Raw genomic sequence first — 13,589 nt, forward strand, 5'->3', positions numbered from 1 at the left:
AACATAGCTAACAACTTATGCAAGAGGAAGGAAACAGGTGCCCAAAAGAAATTTTCATGCTGCCCCTTACGGAGCACTGCCTTCCCCCTCAGGTGCAGCCCTGCAGAATCTCACGGGAAGAACACAAAAGGTGTTGGCAGACACACAGAAATGTTTTGTAACTAGTTGCAGCCACGGGACAGGAGAGTGTTTGCAGGTTCTTTTTAGCACCAGATTCTTTTACTTCCATTATTAGAAGTAAAAGAAGTTACAAAGGATGCAATATATCTAGGTAGTTTTATGTCTTTTGCCAAAAGGGATGGATTTGCTGGAACACTACAACAGCCAGTCAAGAGGCACAACAGAAATTTAAAACTGCTAAAAGTATAAAAGCAGGATTAAAAAAAGAAGTGAGGCACAGTAACAGTACAGGAATATTGCCACACAACAAGAACATTTAAAAGCAGACTGGAAAATAGCTTTGTTCCTGAAAGGTTTGCAGACAAAAAATGAGTTGAACTGACAAAGCTTTAGAAAAAGTTATTCAGCTTGTCAATTAGAGCAGGCCTTTTCTACAGAGACAGCACACTACCTGATATTTTAACAGGAAAACAGCGTTGACAATGCAAATTATACAGTTTTGTTCTCAAAGCACCAGTGTGTTTCAAAGGCTGAAACTACAGTGTTTGGTTTGTTAATCCACATAAGCTACAAACTCAGTCACATGACAGATTTCTAAGAACGCTGACTTACTGCCAAAATTAAATTTCAAAAAGTTTTACTTCGAGTCCTCAGTGACCTGGCAACCTGCTCCGTTCACCTGTTCTGCAAGCTGGTGCTTTAAAAAAAAAAAAACTAAGCAATTATTTTCTTTTAAATCTATTACCAATTTCCTTATCAACTCTGAAAATATTAATAACACTTGAATATAGGCATGTTGGAACAAAAAAAAAAGTATATTTTTTTAAAGCATGCAACTTTTTCTAAGGACTGGCAAAAGTCACAGGTTACAACAAACAAAAGTAAGGTGTGCTCCCTCTGCTTGGGAAGAGAATCCACCTTTTGAGATTTGATATATTACAGTCCAGTATTTTCTTGGTGATGGTGGTGTTTTGTTTTGGTTTTTAAGTTGAAACATTACAAGCTTCAATCTCTTCATACATTCACCAGTTCTAAGCCCTCAGTTCATCAGGTTAATGGGGACAGGTGCAAATTTCAATGCTAAAAAAAAACACTTACCAGCAACAGACTTACTGAGGATGTACTGCTGGACACTGCACATTCTACAGCTTCCTCCAAGGCTCAGCTCTAACACACCGTCTTGCTCAGTTTTGTCCTGGTTCCTCAATTTTCCTTGCCAAATTAAACAAGACATTTTTTTCCTCCTCAAGGACACAGAGTCCCAAGCAGCAAGTGGATATACAAAAGCTACAAAGAATTAAGGTAAACTAATAACCAGATCTGCTGGGAGGGTCAAATTCTTCTCTCTTGACCTACCTGATAACTCCCACCTGCCCCTCCTCTAAGCGAAAGAGGCAAAAACAAGCAGCAACACGACATTTATTCAAAGGTGTGGACAGTAGTAAAACCAACACCAGTTTAATAAGACTATGATTTTCTGTCACTGCAGATTACTCTTCCCTACTCCTGCCTCTTTCCCACAGAGGACATCCCCAGATTGAGGAACTTCTTAATCTGCCTTGGCCTGTTACTGCCACGTTGCTTCTAAGCACCTGTGTTATCTTCTCTCAATTTTTATCTTGAAAGATGAGCAAACATATGGGAGGGAAAAGAACAGCCAGGGGAGGAAACAAAAACAGAACAGAGGGAGTAGAAGACATCCGCACAAAAAGCATCAGCCCACAGATGCACGTAGGAATGGTAAAACAACTACATAACATTCAGCTTGCCTGCCAGAAATTGCCCAAAACACCTGTACAAAAAAAAAATAAATAAATAATAATTTGAGAATAGCATAAACCTAACCACAGCTCTCCCATAAGGTATCCATCCCAGATCCAACGTCCCCTTTCCCAGTGAGGTACTTGTGTGTGCACTCTGGATACCAGGTGCACATCTGCAGCCCAGGCACACAGCGTGGGGTGTTTAAACTGCAGCCCCTGCCTCTTCCACCACAGTCCTGTCCCAGAGCACAGCCTCCAAGGGAGCAGCTGGGATGCAGCTCCTGTGCCTACCATGGTTGTTTTTGCCAAAGAAGATGGATTTAGCTCAGCAATAAGATAGATTTTGGGCACCTACTAAAACTGACAGATGTTGAAGTCTCTGAACAGTCATTGCTTCAACTATTCTGCTAATAATGTGCCCAAGCCCATCTGATCATATATTTTTACAATCGCCAGGTACTCCAGAAAGGCATTCAACTGCTCAAAGGATCTTAATTCTCCACATCTAAAGCATAAAGACTTTTAAAAGACAAATCAGAACACCAATGTGTCACAGCATCTCTATAACAACAACAGCAAGTTTCGTCTGGAAGCTCAGAGAAGTGGCATTAGAGCGTCTTTAAACCTCAGACCCAAAGGGGAATCCCAGCAAACATCAACAAGTCATAAACACTCCCCTGAGAAGCCACAACCCTCCACATCAAAACATTAAGGGTATTGCCAAGGTCCACATTTGACTGACTACCTCCCTTGGACAGCCAAGCCTCTATTTTTTAAGCTAGCAAGTAAAATGCAGCAGTAGTGATCGAAGCTGGTGGTGTAAAACAAAGCACCAAGGTCGCAGCGAACTCCATATATAAATATGCAATGTTAAAAAACAGCTGGGGAGGTAGGAGGAGAGAAGTACTGGGATACAGCTCTTCCATGCTGTTGCAAAACATGTTTCCAAGTGCTCCTCTTGGAAGCCAGGGCGCAGCACCTGGCCTGCACACTCCTCCCACTGCTGCAGGTGGCACAAATAGAGCACTCTGCAGCAGGTCAGCTCCCCTCCCTGCCTCCTTGTAAGAAATCAGTACATATCCCAAATCAGAAAAAAGGTCTGCCTCACTACGGACTACAAAGTTGATTTTAGACTCACTTGAGAACTATTTTCAGCACCGTTAACTTCTGCTTATCAAAATTTACAGCATATTTGCATTACGGAGCTGACAAATATATGATCATTTCAGGAATACGATCATTTTCAGTACACCTGCAGCCTTAGCAAGTGCACAGCCTTAGCAGCCGATCTATTTCTTTCTTTAATTGCAAGCAGGTGTTGTCACTTTAGACTGTAGAGCAAATTCCAGCCTATTCCAGATGATGGATTCAAATTCCATACGATTTAATACATTTCCAAGAGGCTTGTCATTAAAAATGAAAAAAAATAAAGCAGGGAAAGAATTGGAACATGAACTATGAGATGACTTTTCTAAAGATTACAAACTGCTCTATTTGGTTTTGTTTGTTTGTTTTTGTCCTGAAAAGACACTAAACACCAGTCTCCTTCAATAACTACCTACACAGTTTATCTAAACTAAAAACTACCATTTCCACAAATTTTTCAGGAGACAGAATCGCTCCAGTCAAGAACCTGTTGCATCTCTTATCACTGATAAAACTCATGTAAATTCATGTATTTTTATGAAATCACACGTTCTAGTTCACCAGCACAATGCTCGACTTTGAATACAGGAAAAAAACGGTGGAACATCTGCAGGACAAAGAAGGTAATGGAGCTAGTTAGTAATCCAAGCTGAAAAGACATGATTCAAGATGACAAACTGGCATCCTCCACAGAATGAGCTTGACACTTTTTATAGCTACTGACACAGTAATGAATGCTTTACTTTGGGTGGAGCTAAATGTAATGTTCTACAGAGTATCTTCTTAAAAGAAAGTACTTCCCTGATCCTAACACAGAAACAGCTTTATCTACAAGCAGGGAAAAAAGGCAGTGTCTTAGCTAATTAGGCCTAACACTGGCAATCACCTCGGAGGGAAGGGAAAAACAACATTCTGCTATTATACATGTAAGCAGTTCTTTATGAAGGGAAAGCTGCATCAGATGGGCCCCAAAGCATCCATTTGCCTTAGTCTTCCAATGCTGACACTATTGAGCTGAATTCCAGCAGGAAGGTCTTTGTTTGAACAGTATATTAAAAAAAAAAAAAATATATATATATATATATATACTGCTCGGTAGCCTAACACTACCCTAGCAGAAATTTTTATCTCACTTTGCCCTAACAGAGTGTTTTTCAAACTTGTATCTCAGACTGTTCATATAAGAGCACTTATTTGCTTACTGTTATCACATCTACAACGTGCCTTAGAAATAAAGGTCATTTTTGCAATTGAAAACTGAAACAGCTCTCTAAAACATTAAGTGTGAAGATACACTAATACATAGCTCCCACTGAATTCAGGGGAAATGAGGCAAAGATGGAGGCCTAGCTAATACTGATGATTTAGGAAAGTTTGCACACAAACTCAGCTAAGGCTCCCCACTCTTCCCCCTTTTTGACTAGGAATGACATTAGGTTTTACTCTGTCTTCCGATTCTTTCTAAATCTTCAGTGAATGCCCATTTCTCCAACAGAAGTTATTAATGAGGCCCCTACTAACTGTTTTACTTTACTTCTTTGACATGCACTTAAGTGCCAAAAGAACAACATTATTGTTGCAGAAAATTCCTAAGACTTCCAGAGCTGGCACAAATTATACAGTCAGCTAAGTGGGTTCATAAATGCGGATTATGCTAAGGAAAGCTTTAAAAAACAGACATTTAGTACTTAGGAAAAAAAAGCACTGTGGTTCAGGTGATCTGAACAGCTTCTACACTCTGTTATTACACAGATTATAACAGCCACTACCGTTTTCTAATGACATCCATCTCTGGTCAGACCAAAAACCCACCTAGTGCAGCATCTGAGAGGTCAACCAACACCATACACTAAGAGAAGGTGCCCAGAAACAAAAACAGGTGTTTGGTCAACGCCGACAACAAATTAGGTCCTGGATTTGGATTAGGAATTGCTCATCAGCCAACTCTGCTAGAAGAAATACTCAGCCTATTCCAGTAGGTCAAGGATGGGACTGGGAATGGCTTTATTCCCATTGTCAACATGATTTCCACTCTCCTTATCTTCTCGATGGTGAGCTTGTAAAAGACCGGTTAGTAATAACTAAGAATATCTCAGTGGAAACAGAATTTGCTGTTTTTTCTCATGAATGCAGAAATACTCCCTGGAGCATGCCAGCATTCTTCAGTGACAATTACCAGTAACTCTTCATATTCCAACAAAAAAGACAAAAGGAATCTGGTTCTTGCTTTATATTCTGTCTGGAAAAGTGCAAGGAATAACATTTCTTTAAGCATAAAACAGTAACAGCAATAAAAATAGTCACTAGAAATCTGAGCACACAGTTTCCTGCAGAGACTAGCACTAGACTAGTGAGGATGTGTTTTCCTCCTCTGACACACCAAATACAATGGCTGAGACATCACAAAACTTAGCTCACAAAACCAAAACCTCAAGGTACGGTAGAAGCTATCCGGCTCTCAACCAAAACAGCTGCACAGCAACACTAACAAGAGACAGACCTGCCCCAGTGAAAATCTGGCCATCCAGCTGATGGAGAGCAAGTTTCTCAGGGAACAAGCAGAGGAAAACAGCTGCTATGGGTGCTAGCACAAGTGACAGGGGTATTTGAATACTGCAGTGCCCTTGTGGTAGCAGCTGTAGATGGTGCAGACTTGATGAAGGGCTGTATGACGCTTTTCAGCTAAGGATGAGAGCACTCATGTGGGGCACCCTTCCCTTCCAAATTTTGTCTGGACTTCCCCTTGGATGGACATAGCATAGTGACACCATCCCTCTGAAGTCTCCTGGGAACCCAACTTCTTCCCAGCTTCTCTCTTTCATCTTCAGCAGCCTGTTACAAAATCGCAGCAGCTGAACCCAAACAGAGTTCTCCTCTGATACAAGCCTAAATCCCAGAAGTGTGAGGCTATGCATGCACACACTGGAAACAGCTGTGGGCACACAGAAGCATCCTTCACAAAACCCCTTGTGCGGATTCTTCCTACTCCACCCTGAGGGTGGAATCCTGCCATATAAAAAGCGACAGCTCCTGATGCACATTTACAGGAAAAGTCTCAGCTTCAGAAAAAAACAATCTTCAAATCTTACATTCTTGTCAAGAGACCAAGACTTGGGCCACCGAAGGGGGAGGAATTAGGAAGCAAGTATGTAGTAGTTATCCAGTATATTCTGCACCTTCCAATAACTTGCATCTCAGATTTTAAGAGCTCTGAACTAAACCTCTCAAATTCCTATTTTATTTCAGAATAAGGATTCTTTGATCAGGCACCTCTAAATTTAATTTCTCTCAACAGAAGAATTACTAACTCCATCCAGAAGTTATTTTTAAACTATTTTGATCTTCACTTGTTTGCCTGAACTAGAATCCCCTGAGACATACTGCATTTTTATTTTGAAAGGCGTATGTGCATACCACTTGTACTTACTGATCAGTGGAAAAAAACTTCCTGTACTCCTTTTAAACATATTTAACTGCCATAAGAAAATAAAGAGATACCTATTGTTTATTCATTTTTCCAATATTTAGTTTGAAGTAGACAACTCAGTGATTCAAACCATGACACAGGAAACGAGACAGCTTTGAGTCAGTCTTGTTTATCTTTCTATCAGATTCTTGAAACAACTGAGACCTAAAACTGCAAAGATCCACTTGAAGCGTACCTCGTAACTGAGGGGTGGAAGCTCACCGAATTAAGAACACAAAAGATTTTCCTTTTCCTCTAAAAGCAGCACAGTCTGGTACTAACAAAATTTAATTCTTCTGAGTTTTAGGTGGAAAATACACTCCCGTACAACAGAGGATACAAACGGGATGGAGCATCAAAGCCACTTGCAATATTTTCTGTCAGACAGGAAGCATGATGCATTAAGTCACATAAGTTATTCACACCTCAAGAATCCTCACAATATTTCTGGTAAGCTGCTGCTTTACAAGGGAAATAAGGAAAGCACTAGTCTGAAAACAGCTCAGATAAGGAAATGCAGGCACTTCCTATACAGTCAGTTCATTTCTCACAAATTTAAGAATATTGGGCCTACTACTTTCTACATATCAGGAAGTTCACTATGCTCACATATCAACAGGTGAAACTTCTTGTAATTTACCCAGTTCTAGAAATAAATTCTTTAGCTACTAAAACAGCTTTAAAAAAAATAAAATCATCCTCAACTGTTGGCTAAAATGGAGCCATTTAAGCTCTTGAAATGCCCTGTTTAATTATCACATTCTCTTGATGGTGGCAAGCCAGTCTTCATGTAGAAAATGCGGTTTTGACAGAGATGAATAGCTGAGTCTAGACCACTTCTTGAGCCCAGTTTTCAGAACAAACATTAATCCCATTTGGTTTCCTGACGGTGAAAGAATCTGGTTCCTCAACTTATTTAGATGCCAGTGCTTTCTTCTGCAAGCACAAGGAGGACCAACATGCTAACCACCAGGGTTCTAACAAGTCGTAACTCCTCCTTGCATTTCCTCTGGTTCGGTTTGGCTTTTAACATCTGTTGAACAGTGGCACTGCTTCACCAGCAGCAGCAGAAGACGACCCAATTTCAAACCTGTCAAACAGGGCTCTCTAGAGGGGAGAGACAACTGTGGAAAACCGAAACACGTTAGGAGGCTTACCACACACAGCTACGTCCACCACTCACTGCACACCACATCAACATTATCAGCAGAGGATTTTGCTGGGGTCAGGAGGCTCACAGAAATTAGGGCTTTCCCCACTTCCAGACTTTTGAATTGAGTTCTGTGTATATAACTGTGTGTGTGAAACAGAGTTTGGGACACTTGCCAGAAGACTGTCTAAGGAGCTGAGGAATATAAGCAAAGTAGAATGATTTCCCTCTATTTTTCTTGCTCAAATTTCGAGACACTTTGTACGTTGTATTCCATGTTAAGATGACTTCTACCGACACCACAAATCACAGATTACAGAACACCCTCACGGAACACTTGATTTGCAAGAACTGAACATTAACTGGCCAACAAATAAGAGTTACAAACAAGTGAAATTTGATAAGATGTTTTCTACTTTTTTTTTTTTTTAACCCAGGTACATCAAACTGACACAAGTAGGAAAGAATGTTTATTTGCACCAAATGGGTTACCTCTGTTTTTAAGACTCTCATCCTATCCAGGCAGCTACACATCCCACACCAGTGGCCAAACCCCTCTCAACCTGCTTTAAATGAAGTACCTTGAAAGCTGTAGTTCTCTGCCTTCAGAAATTTCCCATGATATCAAAGATGCAGAATACTTTATAGAATGGTGTCAGAGTGCTGCTTTAGTGATTCATTTGTATACTTGGTAGGATCAACTATCATAATAGATATTTAGGTGACTATACTACTAGATCTTAAGTTAAATTACATTAGCACAATACTACATTAAGGATGTCTATTAATGTGGGCACTCAAGACAAAAAAAAAAAAAAAAATTATCACCAAACCACGACATAGATACTACACACAGACACACAATATACGTTTCCAACAAGTACAAAAGTCAAAATTGCCATCAAATTTTGAAAGGCCAAATCCACAGCGCTGATAACTAGCGCTGTCACCGCAAAAGCGTAACTCCTGTGATTCCTGAACACGCTTAAAATTTTAACAAAGATGTGTTTCCAGGAGCTTCTCGGCAGGTGAGGAACACATGCACGTGTTACGTGTAGCTTTCTGTAGGCGATGCAGCGCTCCGCCGCTCAGCTCGGTAACACAGCGCTGGGACTGAACCGGGCTTCTCCTTCCCCCAGCCTTCCCCTCCCGGCTCAGCTCGGGCCATACACCGCCGAAGACCCCAGCCAGGCCCCAAATGGCTGTGAGGGGGCCGGCAGGTGGGCAGCAGAAACCAGGCAGCCCCCTGCTCGCCGCCTGAAAGCCGAGGCAGCAGCAGCAGCGAGCCGCTGCTCAGGCGCTGTTCAGCCTCAGGGCGACAGCGGCGACACGGCGCGACCCCCAGCCCAGCCCAGCCCTCCCCTCCCCACTCACTTTTGGTGGCGGCGATCAGGTTTTTGCCATCCTTCAGCAACTCCTTGATGAACTTATTGGTCTTCTCCAGCTCGGCCTCGTGGGCTCGCACCCGCTCCCTGAACCAGGGGCTGTCCAGGTAGCAGTCGCTGAACTCCAGCGGCTGCAGCCCCATGGCTGCGGGGCCGGCCCGGCCTCGGCTCCCCTCACAACCCCGCTCCGGCGGCTGCGAGCCCCGCGGCCACAAAGAGCGGGCGGCTCCGGCGGCTCCCCCCGCGCAGGGCTGGGCGCGGGCAGCGACGAGGCGGCCTCCCCGCTGCCAGGGGCGGCGCTGAGGGAAGCGAGGGGAGAGGAGAGAAGGGGAGAGGAGAGGAGAGAGGGAGGAGAGGGGGCGGCCCGCTCCCCGCCGGCCCAGCCCACAGGGCGGCCGCCTGCCACGACGCCCTCTCGGGCAGAGGGGTGCTGCTGGCAGGGAGTGCAACTCCTGCAGCCAGAGGCTGAGGCGATCACCTCACTTTCCCGAGTGCTGGACTGTTCCCTTGTCTGAAACGACCGCAGGTAGTGCCGAGAGAAGACCCTGCACACCCAGCCTTTCAAGCAAGTGTCCCCACTGCTACACCGCCTCGCCTGCTGCGACTGTTTTCCAAACTTAGCTGAGAAGCCACTATGCCACGCAGAGCTGTGTTTAAAAGGAGAATTAAAATCAACCTTAAAAAATAACAAACACTTCTTATCTCTGTTTACATTATTGGAGCAGCATTTCAAGAGCAAATATAGTTTCCATGAATAGTTTATTTACTCTGTCCTGCGCTCATCTTCAGGATGAAATTTAGAATAATATTTGTCACGCTTGTTTATGGTTACTGCAGTTCTCCTATTATTCCACTGAAATGTTGTAAAGTAATCAGGTTGCATACATTGCATGAAGTTACTTGAATTCAAGTTTTAAAAACTTGTTTATTTTTATTATTTATATTTACTAATATTTTATTTTTAACTTCACGTTTAAAGCAAGGAAGCAAATTCACTATTCCGGCAAAATTCTGCACTGTTGATCCAGTGTTGTTATGCAGACAACACTCTGGATTCCTAGCACCTACAGAAAATGATTAAATGTGTTTTTCTAAAGCCTGACCCACCAATTCAAAACACTTTCTGATCCTGAAATGACAGAATTGTGGTTAAAAAAGAGAAAGGGAGAAGACCTGAGGAGAAATAATAAACCATTAAATTAAATGGGAAAAAAAAAAAAAAAAAAAAAAAAAGAAGTTTAATGAGCAATTAAAGGAGCTGCACTTTCTTTGCTAATTAAGGCTAAAAGTGTTTTTATATCAGCAGTCTTCTTTTCTGCCACTCTCTAATTAAGGTCATCAAATTTTACAGCCTTGTTGTAGCCTCATTTAAATACTAACACAGCATGACTACATGAAGTTCTGGCAACCTCCTGTCCTTATGCCATTATTCATCTATGCTGTGGCTATTTACCCTTGATAATCATTGCAAGTGTGGTTTCATGAAACACCCTCTTCAAGTTATTTTATACAATAGACATACACTATCAAGGCATTTGTTTTGTTCTTCCTTACCTTTCTTATGCTCTTGAATGATCACTTCAAAATGCTGATTTTCATGAAAGACACTGTTATTTTGTTCTCCTGTGGCTGGTTCTGTCTCTAATCTGTATGCTATAGAGAGATGAGTTAGCAATTAGTAATATTAACTTGCAGTTTTATTGATGTTTTGTTACAGAGCATTGATATCAGCTTCTACCATTTGAAACATGCAGCTGTGTTGAGTTGTTGAAAACACCAATGAAAACAGTGGCAGCAACTACATCATTCCAAGGTGTTGCAGTTTTGTCTCCTAAGCACTTTTACCTCAGGAGGAAAGCCCTATTCTGGGCTAGAGTTTACACGGTTTCATTCCAACTCCCACCTTGCATTATATTAGTAGCCTTACGCATATGCAAGGTACTACTATGCTGCATATTCCTCTCATACATCAGGTTTGCAAATAGAAATGGACTAATGTCTGACCACCCATGATGCAGACCAACATTATTTAATCTACTGTCAACTGAACTAGTCTGAATGTTATTACAGCAATCGCATACATGACTGCTAAGATGGGCATTCTCTTCAGGCATTCCTTTGTAACACAAACTCTACCCAACAAATTATCTTAGTATGCAGCTGTATGCAAACATTATATTCTGTGGCCTTTTTTTATTTTTCTCTGAGGTGTTCCATCAAGATGTACAAAGTGAGTATGAAATTAAAAAAAAACCCTCTCCAGCCCTTGAACTCAATTGACTCATACAAACTGCAAGGATTTGACATTGACAGTTTTTAGTAATCTTCTCCCACAAATGTAACAGTGTGAAATATCAATTTAAATTGTGTCAAATTAGCACACAGTAATACTTGATTTATGCTTAAAAATAAGTACTATAAAATATTTATGCTATGTATCTGGTACTTTCTCTGGTCTAAAAACAGAGCTGAAGAGGTTTAGAAAATGATGGAGCTACCAGGCTCCTGGCCCATCACAGTATTCAGGACAGTCCAACTCCTGTTACACCTCACTGTCCATAGGTGATAATCACCTGTACTATGCCCTCATGTTCCCACTATGTCCCACAGATGTTAATGGTTGTCTTTCTCCCCATGTTACCCTCCTGTAGCTGGAAAGCATAATTAAGCTAAATTTAGAGAAGCTTGTTCCCCATCTGTAACTAATTTAAAGTTCATTGCTTTATTTTCAAAATTGAAGGGCTACGTCTGTTTATACCAGTTGATTTAATAAGACACTATATCCTGACTTATAGCTCAGTTTAGATAAGAAATATTTGATACACTCTGATGATATTTGTATGTCCTCTTAGAATTCATTCAGCCCAACTGCTTTACCAGTTCTTTTGTGCTTTCTGGCAATGTTTTTCCTACATGGAAACTGCTTGTGGCATCATTCAACTAGTTGTCCTCTGCTGTCCTTTGGGTCACTTCACTCAAAATGTTTGCAGGCTTACCTCCTACTTACAGTAGTCTAGGATAGTAATCATTTGCCATGGATTTAACCATGATTTACCATGTTTTTAACTACCACTGTTTCTTTTAGACTAACTTTCCTCTCCATATGTACTACCTTCACCTCACTCAAAATGCTGGTCAGGCATTTTTAAATTGTACTAATTTGTTTCTCAAAAGTGAAGGCATCTACAATATCCAGAACTGTAAAACGCTGGGAGAGCTGCATTTTCCCTTTAGAGAAGGGAAGCAATGATAAACAGCTTCGTGTTCCAATGTTTCATGATTAATAGAGTGCCATAGCCTGTTCTTGTCCCAGAAAGTGGTAAGACCAAATGAACGCTGCCTTTTGGAAAAAAAAATATCACTCCAGGGCCTTGCATGTGGTTGATCCAAGGAGGAGGCAGCCTGCCACATTACACAGTGGAAGTCAAGTGATGCCATAGGCATTGAAGACAGCAAGATAAGGCACTGAGGAGTGGGAGCAAAGGTCTGAATTTTGCTCCTCTGTTAATATAGAGCAGAGTCAAAGGCCTAAGACAACTTGGACTTGTTTATGACTTAAAAATAGGTGGTATGAATTTTTCTCCTCTAATGTCATTCTCCAGACTTATCAATAACGTAATTAAAATTAAATATTACAAACACCATAACTGCAGTTCAATTATGGGTGGTGCCTGCACAGCACATGGTTCTTACACTGCATGCTATAAACATTTAAGGTAGTAGGCTCTTACATGTAGAGCAGGTCTGAGTAATGTTGAATAGCAAGGGACTGGATTTAACAGTGCTGTGGGCCACTTCTAGCCCTGTGTTCCTATGACTTGAATTTCCAGTTGTAAACATTGGATGTGGATGGCAAAATAACCTGGACAATATATATGCGCATATATATGCACATGCACGTTTTTATATGGCAGAGGGACAAGCAGAGTTATTTGTAGATTCATGCTTGGCACGCCCCGCCAATAAGTAGTCAAAATCCACATGAAGAAGCAGTGAGGAAATTTTAAGGAATGGTTTCTGATCAAAATGTTTTGAAGTTTCACCTAAAAAGGAATAAGCTAAATTTACATTAAAAAAGCAGACTTTGTTTTAGCTTTCTCAAGCCTTTTGCTTATTAATAGTTACAAATTTTTGCCTAGCCTCCTTGTCAGCTCACAAAGCGTTAGTTTTTCTGTAATGCCAGTTTCTAGTGCTCTGATTTTTTCTTGGATTCTTAAAGATGTTCTGTCTATCAGCTGTTCCTTGAGGTAAATAAAAGATAAAGCGAACGCCTAATGCCTAAACTTTAAATAGTAAGGAGAAGCCTGAAAAAAAAAAGGGGGGGGGAGGAGTTTTTTTTTCCTCATAAATTAAACAGAAATAAAAATGAAGCAAAGGGATTTCTCAATCTCGTGAGGCAGAAGAGTTGCTCAATCCTGCGGCGTGTAACTGGGTTTTGCGGTCGGGGCGCAGCCCGCCTCACGCCTCCCTCCTTCCTCCAGCGGGCCTGAGGCGAGCGGGGCGTGGACCCGCCCGCCGCCATCTTAGGGGGCGGCCACCTGGGCGGGGCGCCGGCACGT

At 41.7% G+C, this 13,589-nt stretch overlaps 1 protein-coding gene across 1 annotated transcript in view; it reads right to left on the bottom strand.

Moving 5' to 3' along the window:
- ARHGAP10 (Rho GTPase activating protein 10) overlaps nucleotides 1-9,261 on the bottom strand; it is a 141,667-nt gene extending 132,406 nt beyond the window's left edge. Inside the window, exon 1 of the mRNA XM_032186866.1 lies at nucleotides 9,020-9,261. Coding sequence (XP_032042757.1) covers nucleotides 9,020-9,173 — 154 coding nt within the window. The 5' untranslated portion in view covers nucleotides 9,174-9,261. The remainder of the gene's footprint in view (nucleotides 1-9,019) is intronic.
- Between the last annotated feature and the right edge of the window lie 4,328 nt (nucleotides 9,262-13,589).

The sequence above is a fragment of the Aythya fuligula genome, chromosome 4 (genome assembly GCF_009819795.1).
Source record: "Aythya fuligula isolate bAytFul2 chromosome 4, bAytFul2.pri, whole genome shotgun sequence".
In the NCBI taxonomy this organism is placed as follows: domain Eukaryota; kingdom Metazoa; phylum Chordata; class Aves; order Anseriformes; family Anatidae; genus Aythya; species Aythya fuligula.